This window comes from Bombina bombina, chromosome 4 (assembly GCF_027579735.1).
Source record: "Bombina bombina isolate aBomBom1 chromosome 4, aBomBom1.pri, whole genome shotgun sequence".
In the NCBI taxonomy this organism is placed as follows: domain Eukaryota; kingdom Metazoa; phylum Chordata; class Amphibia; order Anura; family Bombinatoridae; genus Bombina; species Bombina bombina.
The window spans coordinates 991390070-991410856 of NC_069502.1; the positions used below are offsets into that span (position 1 = coordinate 991390070).

Here is a 20787-nt window from a genome sequence, read left to right on the forward strand (position 1 = left end):
GCTTAAGGGACAGTCTACTCAAAATTAAAGGGACACTGAACCCAAATTTTGTCTTTTGTGATTCAGATAGAGCATGGGATTTCGAAGCAACTTTCTAATTTACTCCTATTATCAACTTTTCTTCGTTCTCTTGCTATCTTTATTCTTTGTTGAAAGCTAATCCTAGGTAGGCTCATATATTCATTTATCAGCCTTTGAAGCCCGCCTCTTTTCTCAATGCAATTTTACAGTTTTTCACATCTAGACAGTACTAGTTCATGTGTGTCATAGATAACACTGTGTTCACTCCAGTGGAGTTATTTATGAGTCAGCACTGATTGGTTAAAATGCAAGTCTGTCAAAATAAGATAAGGGGGGCAAGTCTGCAGAGGCTTAGATACAAGGTAATCAACAGAGGTAAAAGGTGTATTAATATAACCGTGTTTGTTATGCAAAACTGGGGAATTGTTAAAGGGACATTATACACTCATTTTTTCTTTGCATAAATGTTTTGTAGATTATCTATTTATATAGCCCATAAAGTTTTTTTTTTTGTTTTTTTTAAATGTATAATTTTGCTTATTTTTAAATAACATTGCTCTGATTTCCAGACTCCTAACCAAGCCCCAAAGTTTTATGTGAATACTGTCAGCTACCTTCTCCAGCTTGCTCCTGTTTGTGTAAAGGGTCTTTTCATATGCAAAAGAAGGGGGAGGGGGGAGTGTCTTATTTCCCACTTGCAGTGGGCTTTCCAGCTACCTTTTCAACTGAGCTAAACTGAGAGCTTCTAAGTAAGTTTTTAAACAGTTTTATACTGGATTTTTATATCAGTATCTGTGCATCTTATTATTTATAGTAGTGTCTATTACATGCAGTTATATGAAAATGAGTGTATACATAGTGCAGAATTATATAACATTATCTTAGCGGCAGCCTTATAAATCAAAAGCATTGCAAGATTTTTTATTCTTTGTGCAGAATTATTTAACATTATTTTGTAAGTTTACTGTCCCTTTAAAATTGGAATCCATAGCTTCTAAATTAGAGCCACATGACAGCACTCTGGTTAAAGTGAATGTAAAGTTTGACCAATGTGTGCCGGTTTTTAAAAATCCAGTCGCAAGCCTCTTCATACGGCAATGACGAATCCAGCTTCCTCCAATCACAGCCCCCCCCCAGAGCAAACATTGCCTGAGGCCAAGCTGTGATTGGAGGAAGCCGGATTCTTCATTTTTGACATATGAAGAGACTTGCGACTGGCGGGGGAAGCGCTGGAGCGGCTTTCAAGAATAGAAGGTATTTTAACAAAACGAGTGAAATGTAAAGTTTGATAAATGAAAGTGCCCCTGTTTTTAATAGAATTTTGAAAAACCGGGCACACATTCGTCAAACTTTACATTCACTTTGAAGGCTATGGGAGAAGTAGGACAGCATTTACTACAGAGGGGTGGACTGCACAACACGTAAACAGGCCCCAGATCCAGTTTTGCAATAAAAGATTGTTTAAAAAAATAATGGCTAGGTGGGTCGACAAATCTGTTTAAAATTTAGGAGCCAATAAGAATATTTAGGCACTAGACACACTTTAAGGAGCCAGATAGTGGCATTTGTTTCTAGATATATGGAGAGTAATGTTAGGAGCCAGGGGTAAAAATCTAGTAGCCAGTGGCTGCCTGGTTCCTTGGTTTGTCTAGACTTGGGTATATTATTTAAAGGTTATTTTTGTTTGTTTTGGGGTGGGTTTCTATATTTTACTGCCCCTTTAATAATAAAAAATAAGGTTTATCTCTGAAAAACATAGTCAAAATAAAATATAGCTAACTATCAAAAATAGATCAGAGACAGATTATTTTTAATTTGAGATAAGAAGGAGAAGGGACCACTGGTGCAAATTAAATAATACATTTAACAGAGAACTGGAAGAGACAACATGTAGAGAAGAATGACATGAAGAACAGAAAATAAGATTAGAATTAATTAAATAGGTTTGTACGTATGTCTATTTAAAGTATAGTCAATTTTAAAGTATAGTAACTATAACATTACTATAGAACAACTATAGATAAGGAACTCCTGTGCATGACAGGTATCATACTATAAAAAGTGAATCAAAGCACACCTGGTACGGAAGCCGATATGGACCTGGAAATGCAACACAGCAGAAGCGAAGGACACAACGTGGGCATGTGCCTGAAGACAGGAAGCTCTGTGCAACTGATCTATACTTTTCTTCTATGAGAAGCATGGTAGTCGATCCTTAAGGAAGAGAAACATATAAAAGATGTCCATATGCGTTCATAAGAAGGTAATAAAACTTTAGAAGTGTCATTAGCCATTTCTAAGAGTCTACAAAATAATGACTGGTCAAGGCAAACTAAGAGGGGGGAAAAAACATTAAAATAATTCATATGATTGAGCATTAATTAAACTTGTTAAAACATGTTTACATGTAAAGTTATTAAATTAAAGTGAAGGTAAAGTTTGCCCGATTGCATTATCTAATTATACTAGTCACCCTAAATAAATAGTGCTTTCATTCATCAGTTTTTTTAATTTGAAGTATAAAATGAGTTTTAGAGCTTTAAACCAGGGGTGTCCAAACTTTGCACTCCAGAGGTTTTGGAACTACATTTCCCATGATGCTCAGCTAGATAAAATGCTGGCTGAGCATCATCGGAAATGTAGTTCCAAAACCTCTGGAGAGCAAAGTTTGGACACCCCTGCTTTAAACTTACTTGCTGTTGAGCCGTAAATTCAACCCGACATAATTTTTATTTATTTTTTATTTGCAGGTCACGTTTTTTTCTGCCTATTGAAATCCTGGCCGTTAGGCGGCAGTCAAATTACTTAATTCACCTAAGGGATGATCTGAGCAGGAGTTTATAATTTTTTGGGATAGCAGATTACCGCATGCGCATTGCTTAGTATTCAATGCTGTGCGCATGCGCAGTTCATTTGGATCCTCCTGAACGCGCTTTTTAAACACGTAGGCCGTGTTCGGGCAGTGCTCAGGAGCTAGTGGAGGCACTTCACTTCCAGCGATGACGTGGCGCTAGGTGACGTCACAAGCAAAAGAGCTTAGAAAAAACGTTTGCATGCACAAAGGGATCTGCTGCACAATAATGGACTTTGCGCATGCAAACGTTTTTTCTAAGCTCCCTTGTAGCATTGTTACACAACACAGTTGTTACCCCTAGAATGGTTCCCCTGTGTTTCTGGTTTCCCTGCCTTTCGGCAAAAATTGGAACTCTGCCCCCCCCCCCCCCTCTATTCAGCTGCTCTCAGCTCAGCCCCTGTAGCTTATCCTGCCCCATTCAGCTAATAATAAATAAAGATATAAGGGCTGCAGCTCCCATCATTTACATACCTGTAAAATGTTTGTGCTGCATAAGTTATTTATGAATGGGGCAGGTTAAGCTACAGGGGCTGAGCTGAGAGCAACTGAATGGAGGTGGGTCAGAGTTCTGATGTTTGACGAAAGGCAAGGGAAACCAGAATCACCGGGGAAACCATTCTCGGCATAACAATGTTTCAGTAACCTAAAGGCACATAGATCACTATTGCTTTCATACGTACAGAAACCAACATGTGGAAACAATCGTTATTTATTTGATGCCATTTAAAACGTAGGGCGACGACTGTTCAGGATTACTTGGAATTCATAAAAGCTTGAGACAGGACAAGCAGCTGATTCTGGAAATGTGTCCAAGTTACCTAGAGTTAAGTAACCTCTCTCCACTTTGCCCTGTACTAAATGCTGCTGTAAGGCTTATCCACCTCACCTGTCCCTCCTCTGCTGCTTATAAAAACATGGCAGCCTCCACAAGCAACACGTGTGTGGAGGCTTCCATGTTGCCAAGCGTCTGAGCTTGCTCTGAAAAGTCCCAGCTTTTCCAGCACGCTGGAAGTGCTGGGACTTACGTCAGCAGAGCGCTCAAAAGACGCCTAGCGTCTAACTTGCAAGTGTGAAGAAAACACTCCAAGCGAGTCCCAGTTTGCTTGGAGCGCTGCCCGAACGCAGTCGTATAGAGCGGGTGGGACCGCTCTATACGTCACTCTCTCACTAAGATCAGGAAATGGATGTGGGGAGAAGTTATTAACAGAACGTTATGTAAATATAGAACAAGATTATTTTACAATTATATAGTGAATTGTAAAAATAAAGTTAGCAATTGTATTATTTAAACTAGGAAGAATGTGTTACTGTTTACAGATAGGTAAAACTTTACCTTCACTTTAAAGCTCTTTAAACTGATACTGAAACTAAAATGTTTCTGTTAAATCTATCCCTAGGGATTAATAGTTCACTGGCTGCTCTAATTGAGAACTTGTATATGTTTTCACAAACAAACAAAATATATATATTTGTATTCAATGCAGGATCAGTTGAATACCATATTATACATGTTAAATAATCAATTGCAATGCCCATTTAAACATTTTTAGTTATTAGTAATACAAATAAACTATTAACTATGTAAACGACCCATCTTTCACATACAAGACTGAAAAGAATTTCAAACAAAAATAAGTATGTGGCTGTGCCCTGCGCTGTTCAGAAGGTTCCTAAAATAAATATATGCAGAGAAGCTTAACACCCACTCCCAAACCAGGCACAAGTAGCCTAGTTCTGACCCATATTGTATAATTGATTGTCTTAGAATTAAATGCTGAAGAATTTTACAAACACTTATTATGGTCTGTAATAATTCTCAAGGAACACGTTTCAATGTCGTATTCAGTACATGATGATGGGTTAATGCGCCCATGTTCTAATTTCAGCTGTAAATATTTTAAATGAATCCATCTGTCCGTTACCATTAATGTAAATGAATGACAGTAATAAAGTTAAATGGGTTAGGCATACAAAGTAATGTTTTTAAAGAACGGAAACATGTGATGGTGTAAATATGTATGGCAATCTGATATAAGAATGATAATGTGCCGAGGCGGTAGTAGAATACACCTACGTCCTACGATTTCATACTAAGGACAATTCGTGCATGAGATATATATATATATATATATATATATAAGATTATGTCTCGTTTTAACTGCATTTATCTTACTGAAATTTGTACGTGGGTCGCACAAACAGCGTCAATGACAGCCGGGGGGAAAAATAAAGAGACGGACCCAGAGACACAAAACCATATGAGGGACTTAATTACTTAGTGCACCAAGCAACTTTCAGGCCAAAGTAATAGCGCGCCGAGTTATCGGAATAGTAATTTGTCCCTACCTCCTCCGAGTTACTCGATGCGCCATAGCTCGGCTAGTACTGCCTGTACATGGTGTTGCTGTAGAGCAGGATGGCGGCGCAGCCTCCTCCTCCTAAACCTTGGGAAACTCGGCGGGTACTCGGTGGCCTGCCGACCACGTCTTTTCAGTGAGTGTATGAGTGGGAGTTGGAGGCTGAAGGCTTTTAGGAATTGCCAGCTGCAGCGTTATAAGATTTAAGGCTAAGTCCAGCTGACAGCAACGCTAAGTATTTGTGTTTCTGCTGGAGCAGAGGGTCTATTTAAAGGGACAGTCAACACCAGAATTTTTGTTCTTTTAAAAGATAAGTAATCCCTTTATTACCCATTCCCCAGTTTTGCACAACCAACACAGTTATATTAATATACTTTTTACCTATGTGATTAAATTGTATCTAAGAACCTTCTGACAGTCACCTGATCACATGACATTTTATTTATTATCTATTGACTTGCATTTTAGCCAATTAGTGCAGTGTCTGCCACAATCCACGGGCGTGATCACAATGATATCTATGTGGTTTACATGAACTAGCCCTACCCTGTTGTGAAAAGCAAATAAAAAAGCATGTGATTAGAGGCGGCCTTCAAGGGCTTAGAAATTATCATATTAGCTTTCCTAGATTTAGCTTTCAACTAAAAATACCAAGAGAACAAAGCAAAATTGGTGATAAAAGTAAATTGGAAAGTTGTTTAAAATTACATGCCCTATTTGAAACATTAAAGTTTTTTTTGGACTTGACTGTCCCTTTAATTATGTGTATTACTGACATATAGTGGCAGCGAGAGGGTTAAATATTTGTGTTGTCTCCTCAATAATCAGGCTGGCTATCAAGTTACATGTAAATTAGTCAATGTCCTTGTAAACAACAGATGTTTTGCTCAATCTGCTGTCATTACCATTGTCACCAATGGCATAAAGTCTAATGTTTTTATAATGTTCTTCAAAATGTATTTCTTTGCTTGAAATTTGGGGAGATAGGTGATGGCATTATGCAAATAGGCCCATGTGCATATTGTCCCTGCTTTTCAACAAAGGATACAAAGATAATTAATAAAAATTGCTAATGGAAGTAAATTAGAAAGTTTTTTAAAATGTCTTGCTCTATCTGAATAACAAAATAAATAATCTGGGTTTCATATTCCTTTAATAAAAATAGATACATGCTCTTGAAAAATGTTATTGCAATATTTCCTGGTGTTGTTGCTGTAGTGTCAAGTAAATATTAATTTATATGCTCCCCTTTTTTATTTGAGCAAGATTCCTTTTATGATATTGCTATACAGGGTGGAGATAGATAGATAGATATGTCCATCGAAAAGCACACAGGATTCTCATAAAAAAAATCTCCAACAATCTTTATTCTTCCATCTTTAAAAAAAAAAATGTCAATGTTTCGGCTGTAGTTTCAGTCTTTTTCAAGACAAACTGGTTATAAAGTGCATACTATCAATAAAGTGCACTTTATAACTTGTTTGTCTTGAAAAAGGCTGAAACTATAGCCAAAACATCGACATATTATTTTCAAAGATGCAAGAATAAAGATTGTTGGAGATTTTGTATGAAAATCCTGTGAGTGCTTTTCTATGGACAGATCTATATTCATTAAAACTTAGTGAAATAGCACCCGGGTATGTATCAGGATTGCAAGTGAGAGTGCAAGGACTGGAACTGTAAATATATCTATATCTTAAAGGGATATGAAAGTTAAAATTAAACTTGCATAACTCAGAGCATGTCATTTTAAAGGGACACTGAACTCAAATCTTTTCGTTCATGATTCAGATAGAGCATGCAATTTTAAAGGGACAGTAAACCCCAGAATTTTTGTTGTTTAAAAAGGTAGATAATCCCTTTATTACCCATTCCCCAATTTTGCATAACCAACACAGTTATAATATACTTTTTACCTCTGTGATTACCTTGTATCTATGCCTCTGCAAACTGCCCCCTTATTTCAGTTCTTTTGACAGACTTGCATTTTTAGCCAATCAGTGCTTGCTCTTAGGAGCTTCACGTGCCAGAGCTTAATGATATCTATATGAAACACATGAACTAATGCCCTCTAGTGGTGAAAAACTGTCAAAATGCTTTCCGATTAGAGGTAGTCTTCAAGGTCTAAGAAATTAGCACATGAACCTCCTAGATTTAGCTTTCAACTAAGAATACCAAGAGAACAAAGCAAAATTGGTAATAAAAGTAAATTGGAAAGTTGTTTAAAATTACATGCCCTATTTAAATCATGAAAGATTTTTTTTACTTTACTGTCCCTTTAAGCAACTTTCTAATTTACTCCTATTATCAATTATTCATCATTCTCTTGCTATCTTTATTTGAAAATCATGAATGTTAATCTTAGCAGCCAGCCCATTTTCGGCTCAGCACCATGGATAGTGCTTGCTTATTGGAGGCTGACATTTACCCACCAATAAGCAAGCATAACCCAGGGGCTGGCTCCTATGCATCACATTCCTGCTTTTTAAATAAAGATAGCAAGAGAACGATGAAACATTGATAATAGGAGTAAATTAGAAAGTTGCTTAAAATTGCCTGCTGTATCGGAATCATTAAAGAAATTAAAGAAAAAATGAGTTCAGTGTCCCTTTAAGACAGTTTTAAATTCACTTCTATTTTCAAATGTGCTTTGTTCTCTTGGTATTCCTTGTTGAAAAAGAATACCTACACTAGTGGGAGCTAGTTGGTGATTGGTGCTTGTACACACCTGTCTCTTGTGATTGGCTAACTAGATGTGTTTAGATAACTGCCAGTAGTGCAATTCTGTTCCTTCAGCAAAGTATAACAATAGAATGAAACACATTTGATAATAGAAGTAAATTGGAAAGTTGTTTCAAATTGTATATTCTATCCTAATCATTAAAGGGATACTAAACCCCAATTTTTATTTAATGATTCAAAGAGAGCATGCAATTTTAAGCAACTTTCTAATTTACTCCTACTATAAATTTTTCTTTGTTCTCTTTCTATCTTTATTTAAAAAGCAGGAATTTAAAGCTTAGGAGCCAGCCCATTTTAGGTTCAGCACCTTGGATATCGCTTGCTTATTGGTGGCTACATTTAGAAAACCAATAAGCAAGCATAACCCAGGTTCTGTACCAAAAATGGGCCAACTCTAAAAGGGACACTAAACCCCCCAAAAAATATTTCATGATTCAGGTAGAGAATACAATTTTAACTAACTTTCCAAATTACTTTTATTATCTAATTTGCTTCATTCTTTAGATATCCTTTGTTGAAGGAATAGCAATGCACATGGGTGAGCCAATCACACAAGGCATCTGTGCATCTACCAATCAGCAGCTACTGCGCATATCCAGATATGCTTTTCAGCAAAGCATATCAAGAGAATGAAGCAATTAGATAATAGAAGTAAATTAAAAAGTTGTTTAAAATTGCTTGCTCTTAACAAATCATGAAAGAAAAAATGTGGGTTTCATGTCCCTTTAAGCTTTACATTCCTGCTTTTTAAGTAAACATAAATGGGGAGAGAGTAAGCGCTAAAAAGCTTAAAAGGCTAGTAAAAGGTACATTTTAATACATATAAAAATTTACAAATGGCAATCAGACACAAGGATCCATGTCTGACTTAACAAAAAAAAATATATATATAATAAACAAATCTAAAAATATCCAATGGAGTATAGCATGTGACGCTGACTTAGTGAGCCAGTGATGAGGAGTTAGAAGGACATGTACATTCAATAATATATATATAGCATTTTTCTTTGTTGAAAGCTATTTTTCTTTGTTGAAAGCTATTGTGTGCACTCAATCACTCACTTAGGTTGTTTATATTATTGAATGTACATGTCCTAACTCCTCATCACTGGCTCACTAAGTCAGCGTCACATGCTATACTCCATTGGATATTTTTAGATATTTTTAGATTTGTTTATTATATATATATTTTTTTTTGTTAAGTCAGACATGGATCCATGTGTCTGATTGCCATTTGTAAATTTTTATATGTATTAAAATGTACCTTTTACTAGCCTTTTAAGCTTTTTAGCGCTTACTCTCTCCCCATTTTAACTTTTGTATTGTTAGCCTACTAGGAGGCTATAGTTAGTAAGCTTAAGGCCCTGGGTGTAGCGCTCGGTCCACTTCTCCTGTTCTTTTAAATAAACATAGCAAGAGAACGAAGAAAAATTGATAATAGGAGTAAATTAGAAAGTTGCTTACAATTGCATGCTCTATCTGAATCATTAAAGAAAAAAATGGGTTTGGTGTCCCTTTTAAAGAACATTTTTGGGTTTCCTGTACCTTTTTTTAAATAGAATATTTAAGATGAAGCAGTTTGATATATTGCACTTAACATTTTCCCTTAATTTTAAGCTGTGAATTCTTGTCTACTCTCTCAATAAATATTAATACAGTCATATGAACTATGCATTAATATGTCCATCTGTAAGTTTTATTACATGTTTAAATTGTCATTAAAATATTTAGATATAAAATATTGTAATACGTTGAATCTGTAGTCTTTCATGGTACATGATAAAAAGTGGGCTTTCCATTGGCCCGTGAAGTAGAGACAGAAGACTTCTGGGGCTGCATTGTGGCCCTCCAGTTCATTTTTTCTGGCTCTTTATTTCCCAAACTTTAATGCTTGAATAAGGGATTGTTTTGCAAAAAAATGTATCCTGGTGAAGATTTAGGAATCGGGGACAATTGAGTAGTACCTGTATATGTGTGCCAGGCCTTGCACAATGGCAAAGTGATAAACTGTTGCACACATGCTAACAGACACTGGTACATGTGCAAGCCAAAATCATGGCATTTCTGGCTAACACTTGAATGTTGTTAATTATAAAGAGACTATATGTTTTTATTTTTGTTTAGATTACTAGTGTTTTTTACATTTTTACTCAAGCACCTTGTGTAAATTAAATAATTAAAACATAATTTCTAATGTGAAAAGCCTGGACAGATTATCTACCCTCCCTCTGGTCATTACCTTTTATCCAAACTTTGGGTCTTTATGGTACATTTAGCTGTTTAACACAACAAACTTTTAGAGTTGTTCATTGAAAGAAGATACCCTGCCTTTATTACGCAACCTACTTTCCCAGTTCTGTTGAACTTTGATGTCGCTGACCTGGTGCGTAGATAAAAATAACTACATGTAATCACATTAGTTGTGTGCTTTATTAGACTCATGCACGTAAGCAGACCAAGGTAGCCGAGGGATTTAGTGTCAATAAATGCCTTACAAAAAAAGATAACAATATTTATTTGTTTTTGTTTTTTTATATTGTTTTCTCATACTGCTATAATTGAAACATTGCAAATTATAGACCATTTTTATAACTAAAAATCTTTTTAATTGTTATTGCGAATAGCATTTCAAACTTTGGCTTTTAGAGAATTCCCTGATATTTTAGGTGGCACTATCTTTATTAAAAGCCACGCTGAAATATGTCGAGAGAGTTCTCTATAAGAAAATGCAACAAGTGCAAAAAGAAAGCGCTCTGATGTGAAGTTTTCTAAAGATAAAATAACAATATGAACAATGTAAAATGAAAGCAGAAAACCATTAGAACATTTTATTATCACACAATTGTTTGCATATAACTATGTTAACTCTTGAAAAACGATTAGACATAGTTAAAGTAAGCTCCAGTGCAGCAGTGCACTGTTCGGATGTAGCTGATCACCTCTGATGAACCAATGACAAGACACTTGTCTAGCCACCAACCACTAGCTAGCTCCTAGTAGTACCTAGGTATGCTTTTCGACAAAGAATATCAAGGGAACAAAGTACAATTAATAATAGAAATTAATTGCTAAGTCTCTTAAAGTTGCATGTTCTACCTGAACCATATAAGTTTAATATCCATTATAAAGTACAGTTGAATCAAATCAGGCAGCTCCTAGCATGGACACCATCCCAACAACTAAGTTTGTTTCTAGTCATCATTTATATTTTACATTAAAGGGACATTAAACATTAAATACATGCTAGATAGAATGACACATTCAAAGAAAAGATTAGTCTTAGAACAACATGTTAATGAAGATGTATTTTTTTAAAAGTTTCATTAGTTGTATAAATAGTGACAAAATGAGTGTAAAGTTTTAAAATCTATAAAACAATTGGGAGCTGCCATATTTTAATTGTAATGTAGGTTACCTTCTCTGCTGTGGCCAATTAGGGACAGTTATAAATTGGTCACTAAAGTGTGCAGCCAATGGCTGTGTGGAATATAGCAGTGTTCTGCACTTCCATTTCTAACAGGAACTGAAATGCTCAATTTCTGAATGGAATTACAGAAAAAGGGGACAAAATAAATTATGAAAGTATATTAAAGAGTTTTTTTCTCTATATATGATTTATTATTTTATGTTACTATTTCAAAGTGTTTAATGTCCTTTTATGATGGGAAGGATTCTACATTATAAAGTAAAACTGTTGTTAGAGGGTAATTTTTACATTCTTATGTTATTATTTATGCCTATTTTTTTCTTTGCAGGTCTGCTGAGCTTAGAGCCAACACTCTGACTAGATTAGGACAACCTACTCTTAGTAGAGTTGCTCCTCCTGTCCTACCCAGACAATCGCAACAGACTTTTAGCAATGGGATTAGCCCCTACAGACCTCCATACAGCTCATTTTCACCTGGCTTTGGCTCCTATGGCAGTTCCTTATATGGAAATTACAGTCCACATAGCTATGGTTATGGAGGTGGTTATGGTGGTTCTTATGGAGGGTATAACCGCTTCCAGATGGATGATGTTCCTCCTAGCAGGTTTGTCCGTCAAGCTGAGGAAAGCAGCCGGGGTGCTTTCCAGTCAATTGAAAGCATTGTTCATGCCTTTGCTTCAGTCAGTATGATGATGGACGCTACCTTTTCAGCCGTGTATAACAGCTTTAGGGCTGTTCTTGATGTGGCCAACCACTTTTCCAGACTGAAGGTTCATTTCACAAATGTATTTTCAGCTTTTGCACTTGTCAGAACAATTAGATTTATTTACAGGCGTTTGCTACAACTCCTGGGTCTTCGCAAGAACTCTGAAAATGAGGACCTGTGGAATGAGAGTGCAGGAACTGTGGCTCGCACTGGCACCAAGCGTGACTCCACCACCTCTGCAAAGTCGTGGCCTATCTTCTTGTTCTTTGCTGTAATTCTTGGTGGCCCTTACCTCATTTGGAAACTTCTATCTTCGGCCAGTGCAGAAGTTAATGGTTAGTGAAATCAAGTAAGGTCGTAGAGTTTGGGAGAAATTGATGCCCATGTACCGGGAAAAAAATCAGTCGTCCACCAATAGAGATGTTTAATTTGTCCCTTTTAATTAGTGAGCAATTTGTCCTTTAGCATGATTGCTCACAAACATGCACCTGCTAGTTTTCACACCACTTTAAACAGCTAAAATAGTTTAGTATGTTTAATATATATGTATGTGTGTGATTTATTTGTTCATCTGTTTGTTAATACTGACCATACTCAAAGGGACAGTCTAGTCAAAATTCAACTTTCATGATTCAGATAGGGCATGGAATTGTAAACCACTTTCCAGTTTACTTTTATCCTCAAATTTGCTTTGTGGTCTCGGTATTCTTTGTTGAAAGCTAAACCTAGGTAGGCTCATATGCTAATTTCTAAGCCCTTGAATGCCGCCTCTTATCTCAGTGCATTTTGACAGTTTTTCACAGCTAGACCACGCTAGTTCATGTGTGTAATATAGATAATGTGCTCACTCACATGGAGTTATTGATGAGTCCGCACTGATTGGCTAAAATGCAAGTCTGTCAAAAGAACAACAGTGTTGGTTATGCAAAACTGGGTAATTGATAATAAAGGGATTATCTATTTTTTTAAACAAAAATTATGGAGTAGACTGTCCCTTTTAATATATTTTAAAATGAAGTAATTTCAAACCTTTATGTATCAGCAATCACTCATCATTTTTACCAAACATGAAGGCATCTACTAAACAATAAAATATATCCTCATGGCAAATTTCATAAAGACTAGTGCAGCAGTTTTTAACGCAGGTTACAAAAAATACCCTTTTGCAAGAATTAAAGGGACATCGAACACTAAATATATTTTATAAGCATAGTACTGAGGTTATTCCCCTCCCCCTCTAGTTATGGGTGCCACCATGTTGAAATCTAGCTGCATTCCCGTTCTAATGTATCTGCACATGTGCAGCAACTCTCCGCCAGATACCTGCAGTAAAATCTAGGTTACAAAATGGCAGCACCTAGAATTAGAGGTAGGCACATTAAATGTATGAAGTGTTTAATGTCCCTTTAATAACGCCAAAAGTCCTCAACCAGTTCACTTAAAATTCTGAGTATTTGTATTCCCACAAAAGATCAATTTTCAAATGGATTCACCAGAGCCAAAGTTACAAGCACCAGAAAAACTGAGTTTCAAATTGAAGAGTCTGGTGAATATACATTATCATAGATTTTGTCTGTCCACTATAACATCAACAAACTTCTGAAGCTACTTGTCCCAATGGCTTAAAAAGATCTACATTTCCTTGATGTTGGACTATACACATTCCATACCCCTGCTATTCATGGTTAATACTCATTTTTTTATTATTCTTTACTACTTTCTGTGAATAGTATCAATGTTTTATGCTCCAAGGAATAAACACACTGGTTTATAACCTTCTGTAAAATATATGTTCTTTCTTGTAAAGCTCATAGTATAAAGCAGTAATTCGAACCTTGGAATTCCAGATGTTTCAGAACTACATTTCCCATGATGTTCAACTGGACTTCAGAGTGCCTAAGCATCATGGGAAATGTAGTTCTGAAACATCTGGAGGGCCAAGGTTCGCCATCTCTGGTATAAAGCATAAATCTGCAATAGTCTGTTTTACCAAAGACTCATTTTTCATTTGTTTTGGCCAGATATATATAAATTGTGGGACATGGAATCCACAATCTTTCATTTCTAAACAACTTCCCAATTTACTTCTATTGTTAATTCTCTTCGTATCTTTTGTTGAAAGAGCAGCAGTGCACTACTGTGAGCTAGCTGAACAAACCAGGTGAGCCAATAATGAGGCATATATGTGCAGCCACCAGTAAGCATCTAGCTCCCAGTTGTGGATTGCTGCTCCTGAGCCTACCTAGGTATGCATTTCAACAAAGGATACCAAGAAAAAGAAGCAAGTTAGATACAAGAAGTAAACTGGAAAATAGTTTAAAATTTCTAGCGAGCTCTTTCTGACCCATGAAAGTTTAATTTTGACTTTGCCATCCCTTTAAAGGGATATTCCAGCCAAAATTCAAATCCACACGGGTGCCTTTCAGTTTTGAATAGAAGCATTTTTGTAATCATGTATTAGCAAAAATGCTAATAAATTCTATGTAGCTGTTTCAAATGTGTATTTAAGTATGCACTGGGCACCAGCATTTTAAACACAGCACTTGTTCAGAGATCCCAAGGTGCTTGTACCATCGGTAATAACTCTGAACACTGAGAATATCTAGCTATGCTTCACATGCACGTGCAGAAAATAATACTAACACTAAAGCAGTGATAACTTTTACTAGAAGCATTTTTGCCAATACATTTATATTGTAAATATGTTTCTATTCAAAATATGTAATTCATCTATGTGCATTTACATTTTGACCAGAATTTCCCTTTTTATAGCAGGTTCTGAACAGGTATCATATACTGCAGCATCAACATCACTGAAAGTGTCAGAAAAAAACAACACAAAACCCCACTTTTTTCATGATTCAGATAAAGGCATACAATATTAAGCAACTTTCCCATTTACTTTTATTATTTGCATTATTCTCTTGGTATTCTTTTGTTGAAGGAGCAGCAATGTGCTACTGGAAGGTAATTAAGAAAGCCAACGACGGGGCATAAATGTGCAGCCACCAATCAGCACCTAGCTCTCAATAGTGCACTGCTGCACCTGAGTCTACCTAAATATGCTTTTCAACATAGGGATACCTATTTAATAGGCGCATAACCCAGCTGATTTCAATGACCCACTGGCTAAAATTTAAGCCAATATTAAGCTAAATTTAGCTCATTTTTTATTTTTTTCAAATGTCATTGCACACATTATCATTAAATACATTTGTTAAATTTTGCAATTTGTTCTTTGATAACAGAAAATGCTCCAACTCAGCTACTTGATATTACCACCCAGTTGGCATCATCTTTCTGTGGAGAACACTGGATAATATAAGTAAAACAGCATGCTCTATCTGAATCATGAATGTTTAAACTTGCTCTGTCCCTTTTAAGTTTGATTATTGAATTTCTTAACATAAAGGGACAGCAACATTAAACTTTCAGGATTCAGATAGAGCTTGCACTTTGACTCAACTGTTCAATTTACTTCTATTTTCAAACTTGCTTTGTTCTTTTGGTATCCTTTATTGAAAAGTAAATCTTGCTAAGCCGATAGGTGCTCAGGTGTGCATGTCCTCAGTAGTCTATGGCAACAATGTTTGCAACTATGTCTAACATTGCTGTTAGTAATGGTACAACACTGCTACCAGAGACACTTGCATGCTTTTGTAACTCGCCTAGGATTACTCTTTAAGAAAGAATAGCAATAGAACTAAGCAAAATTGATAATAGAAGTAAATTAAAAAGTTGTTTAAAACTGCATGATCTATCTAATCCATTGTATTTTAAATTTGATTTTACTGTAATGCTGCATAGAGCTTATTTCAAATTAAAGGGACACTAAGGGCTCGATTTATCAAGCCTCTATGGCAGCAAGTTCTCTCAAGAACTTGCTCGCCGTGATTTATCAAGCAGCGGTCACCAGACCGCTGCTTCCCTAACATCTACGCCACCTCTATTGTGGCGAAATTCAATCTCCTTGGTCGAGTCCGACCGAGGAGATTGACAGCTCCTGCCCGCGCGTGATTGGCTGTGCGCGGGCAGGGGGAGGGATTGCACGCGAGCGCAAAATTTGCGCTAGTGTGCAATGGCGAATACCCGCGGGTAATTTCGCCCTGCCACAGGCGAGCTGAGGCGTACAGGGGCGCGTATACGCGCCCCTGTACGCCTCAGCGTTAATAAATCTAGCCCTAAACCCAAATATTTTCTTTTCATGATTCAGATAGATCAGACAATTTTGAGCAACTTTCTAACTTACTCCTATTATCAATTTTTCTTTGTTCTCTTGCTATCTATACTTAAAAAGCAGTAATGTAAAGCCTAGGAGCCGCCCCATTTTAGGTTCAGCACCTTGGATAGTGCTTGCTTATTGGTGACTACATTTTAGCCACCAATAAGCAGGCGTAACACAGGTTATTAACCACAAATGGGCCGGCTCCTAAGATTAACATTCCTGCTTTTTAATTAAAGCTAGCAAGAAAACAAAGAAAAATTGATAATAGAAGTAATTTAGAAAGTTGCTTAAAATTACCTGCTCTATCTGAACCATGGCAGACAAAATTGGGTTTAGTATCCCTTTAAATAATGAATTTTAAATAAAAAAAAAATAATTTTTATATATATATATATATATATATATATATATATATATATATATATACAATGTAGCAAAGAAGCACTCACTGAACTGTTCCAACTGTGACAAAAAGTTTTAATTCAAAATTGTGACGTTTCGGGACAGCAACAGTCCCTTCCTCTGACAAATTAACAATGTGAAAATGCAGGCCTTAAATAGGCTCCAAATTACCCTCCCCTAGTGATTGACCAATCATGGCCAAAGATACATAACACACCTTTCATAGTGACCAATAGCTATCAATGATAGAAAACTACTAATATATACAGTGAATCAAGTGAATAGTAATAAAACATTTTAAGCATGGAACCCCGTATTGTCAATAAAGAGGGGCAATCTCATTCCAACCTAACATAAACAGCTAAAAAATTGCGTAAATATACAGACAAACCGCAAATAAACAGTGAGAATGGGGATCGTGATTCAACCAATCAGCATCGCCCTGGCTCCTGGGGATCGTAATTCCACCAATCAGCAGCGTCCTGGCACCCAAGGCTCAATACGTCATTGTTGTATGATCTCAAACAACGCCCACCTGTCACTAGGGACGCATACCACCTCAGAACTGAAATGTCACATTTGTAAAACCCAAATAAACATTCGCTTAGATCGCTGCATATGTATAACTAAAACTACTGTGAGACAACTTATAGATCGCTTATGTTTAACACTCATCAATAGCCGAAGCTGATCTATATACGCATCAGATCAGCTACCCCAAGCGATACTAGAAAACGGATAATCAATATCGCATAACCTCAGTCGTCAATATGCAATAAGGAATAAATAAATAAATGAATAAGCCCTGTTTGTGCCGCACATAATCACTCTGCTACGGCACTCGTCACAAAGGTAAACAAAGTGCCGCGATATATCCAATCATGGATTGGACCGCCCACCTATAGGCGTATCAAAACAACGCAGAGTTTTGACAAGTTCTACGTGTCACACTGACACTAATAGGCACACACACCATAATTATACTGTATGAGCTCAACTGTACATTGCTGTCATCTCACAAAGAGCGGGCTCCATATAATAAAAGAAAAGCTGCGTAAGCAGTAGTTACAAAGGTGCTCCACTATCGGACCGGCACATGATCACATCATGATACGGTCCCCCTCCAGCCATCTAAAAACAAACAAAGGTGCTTAACCAAATACCTAAAACGTACATATTGTTGTAATCCATCACGTTGCATAAACTAAACATATGTAGCCTCACCTCTTGTTCCCAAAACACCAAAGCAAAAAATTAAAGCAAAAAAATATAATAACAATGAATGACACCCCAAATTTGCAGTATGCTTCCACCTACCCCTATGTAAATATACAACAATTTTTTTATTTTTTTTTAAGTGTAATCCATAATAATTCATACTATTCCCTAAGCTAAATAAATGGAGTCTCAGCTCCTATTGTAGATAATAGTTCAAAAATGAGAAGCCAAAATAAAAAATCGAATCAGAAAAAATCAAATTTCCATCAATCCTCACATAATATAAATCCAGATACATCTATATGACAACAAATTCTACTTATAGTACTGAATGTAGGTACGGAATGAGAAAGACCCCCCAAAAAAACAAAAACAACATGGGGTGTCAAAAGAAGTGTACAGGTGAATAAATAATACAAAAATTAAAATAAAATTAAAACAATAAGACCATGTAATGGACAAGGTAAAAACAACATAATGAACAGAGTGCCACCTATGAATATCTCATAGAGGCAATATAGGACAGAGATGACAGATAATTAGACCTTATCATCTGTGATTATACGCTCATAATTCAATCCCAATGTTATTAATGTACCACATGAGGAAATAAAACATATTACCAGAATAAAAATAGAATAAGAGGGGAAGAGAAAGAAGAAAAATCAAGAAAGAAAAAGTAGAAAAGAAAACAAAAAAGAAGAAAACTAAAGAATAAAGAAAGAAAGGAAAGAGAGAAAGAGGAAAAAGGGACCAGGGAATAGAAGGAAGAAAAGATGAGAAAAAGAAGAAAGAGGGGATGAGAGATAGGAGAAAAAAGAAAAGAAAAAGAATTAAAAGAAAGAAAAGAAAAAGAAAGGAAAAAGAGAATAGAAGGGGGGAAAGAGAGAGAGGAGTAATGGATCATGGACTCCCAATAGTGTAGAACATCAAACACCCCACTGGTGTATCATGAACCTCACAGTTCATAGATAACATTGCCACCCTGTATGGGTATTGAGACCCCTGGGGCAAAGGGTACCCAGTTCATAGATCCATCTGGATTCTTTGCGTAACAACATATTTCCTCTGTCTCCTCCCCTTCGTGGAATCGGTACGTGGTCGATCAGTCTAAATCTCAGATCATTGACAGTGTGTCCTGCCTCCAAGAAGTGTCTTGCCACAGGCTGGTCTGCCTTTCCATTTCTTATGGCCAAGCGAATACTAGACCTATGATTGGCCATCCTAGTTCTCGCGTCGTCCGTTGTTTTGCCTATGTAAAATTTTCCGCAGGGGTAATTCAGAAGGTATATTACAAATTGAGTGGTGCAAGTTAGATAATGCTTAATCTCATATGTTTTATTGCTTTCCGGATGACGAAAGTGAGAGCCAGTTATCATCCCACTACAAGTGACACAGCTAATACAGCGATAGCAGCCTTTCTTATTTGTCTTCAGCCATGTCCGTGTACCCCCTTCAGGGTTGACGTCAGCTTTGACCAGATAATCTCTCAAGTTTCTTCCTCGTCTGAAACCGATCCTTGGTGCCTTCCAGTTCTTGAAAGGTAACGTGTGATCTGCTTCAACCAATTTCCATTCTTCTTTAATGGTATGAGTTAGTGGTATAATCTCTGGAGAGTATGTGGTCACAAAAGTGAGTTGATCATCTTGCTTGGGTGGAGCCTCCGCTCTTGGTTCCATAGCTGATAGTGCATGTGATTTCATCTCTTGCAGATCTTTTTGCCTGTATCCTCTTTAAATAAATCGCTGTGTCATATCTTGTAGTTGTTCTTAACATAATGTCTCATTGGTGTTATTTTTGATTACCCGTTGGTACTGGGCCTTAGGGATATTATGTATAAGACTGGGTTGGTGGCAACTTCTGGCATGTAGTAATGAGTTCCGGTCAGTGGCTTTGCGGAATAGGGTTGTGCCCAATCTTCCTTCAACTTTAAAGACCCTGACGTCCAAGTAGTCCACAGTGAAGTTGCTGATTGTGTGGGTAAATTTATTGGGACTCTCAAGAGTATTCAGGTGGTCAATCCATCGTGTTAAACAATCTTCCCCATCTGACCATACCAGAAACAGGTCGTCTATATATCGACAATAATACCTGATGTTGTCATTGTTGAAGACCTTCATAATTGATGTTTCATATAGTGCCATAAACAGATTGGCACAACCCTATTCCGCAAAGCCACTGACCGGAACTCATTACTACATGCCAGAAGTTGCCACCAACCCAGTCTTATACATAATATCCCTAAGGCCCAGTACCAACGGGTAATCAGAAATAACACCAATGAGACATTATGTGAAGAACAACTACAAGATATGACACAGCGATTTATTGAAAGAGGATACAGGCAAAAAGATCTGCAAGAGATGAAATCACATGCACTATCAGCTATGGAACCAAGAGCGGAGGCTCCACCCAAGCAAGATGATCAACTCACTTTTGTGACCACATACTCTCCAGAGATTATACCACTAACTCATACCATTAAAGAAGAATGGAAATTGGTTGAAGCAGATCACACGTTACCTTTCAAGAACTGGAAGGCACCAAGGATCGGTTTCAGACGAGGAAGAAACTTGAGAGATTATCTGGTCAAAGCTGACGTCAACCCTGAAGGGGGTACACGGACATGGCTGAAGACAAATAAGAAAGGCTGCTATCGCTGTATTAGCTGTGTCACTTGTAGTGGGATGATAACTGGCTCTCACTTTCGTCATCCGGAAAGCAATAAAACATATGAGATTAAGCATTATCTAACTTGCACCACTCAATTTGTAATATACCTTCTGAATTGCCCCTGCGGAAAATTTTACATAGGCAAAACAACGGACGACGCGA

The 20787-nt window shown here is 36.8% G+C and overlaps 2 protein-coding genes across 2 annotated transcripts in view; one reads left to right on the forward strand and one right to left on the reverse strand.

Annotated features, from left to right (window-relative positions):
* PUS10 (pseudouridine synthase 10) overlaps positions 1-5138 on the reverse strand; it is a 372401-nt gene extending 367263 nt beyond the window's left edge. The window contains 2 exon segments of the mRNA XM_053712643.1: positions 2099-2235; positions 5049-5138. Coding sequence (XP_053568618.1) covers positions 2099-2224 — 126 coding nt within the window. The 5' untranslated portion in view covers positions 2225-2235; positions 5049-5138.
* Positions 5139-5244: 106 nt separating this feature from the next.
* PEX13 (peroxisomal biogenesis factor 13) overlaps positions 5245-20787 on the forward strand; it is a 31164-nt gene continuing 15621 nt past the window's right edge. Inside the window, exons 1-2 of the mRNA XM_053712044.1 lie at positions 5245-5368; positions 11730-12442. Coding sequence (XP_053568019.1) covers positions 5292-5368; positions 11730-12442 — 790 coding nt within the window. The 5' untranslated portion in view covers positions 5245-5291. The remainder of the gene's footprint in view (positions 5369-11729; positions 12443-20787) is intronic.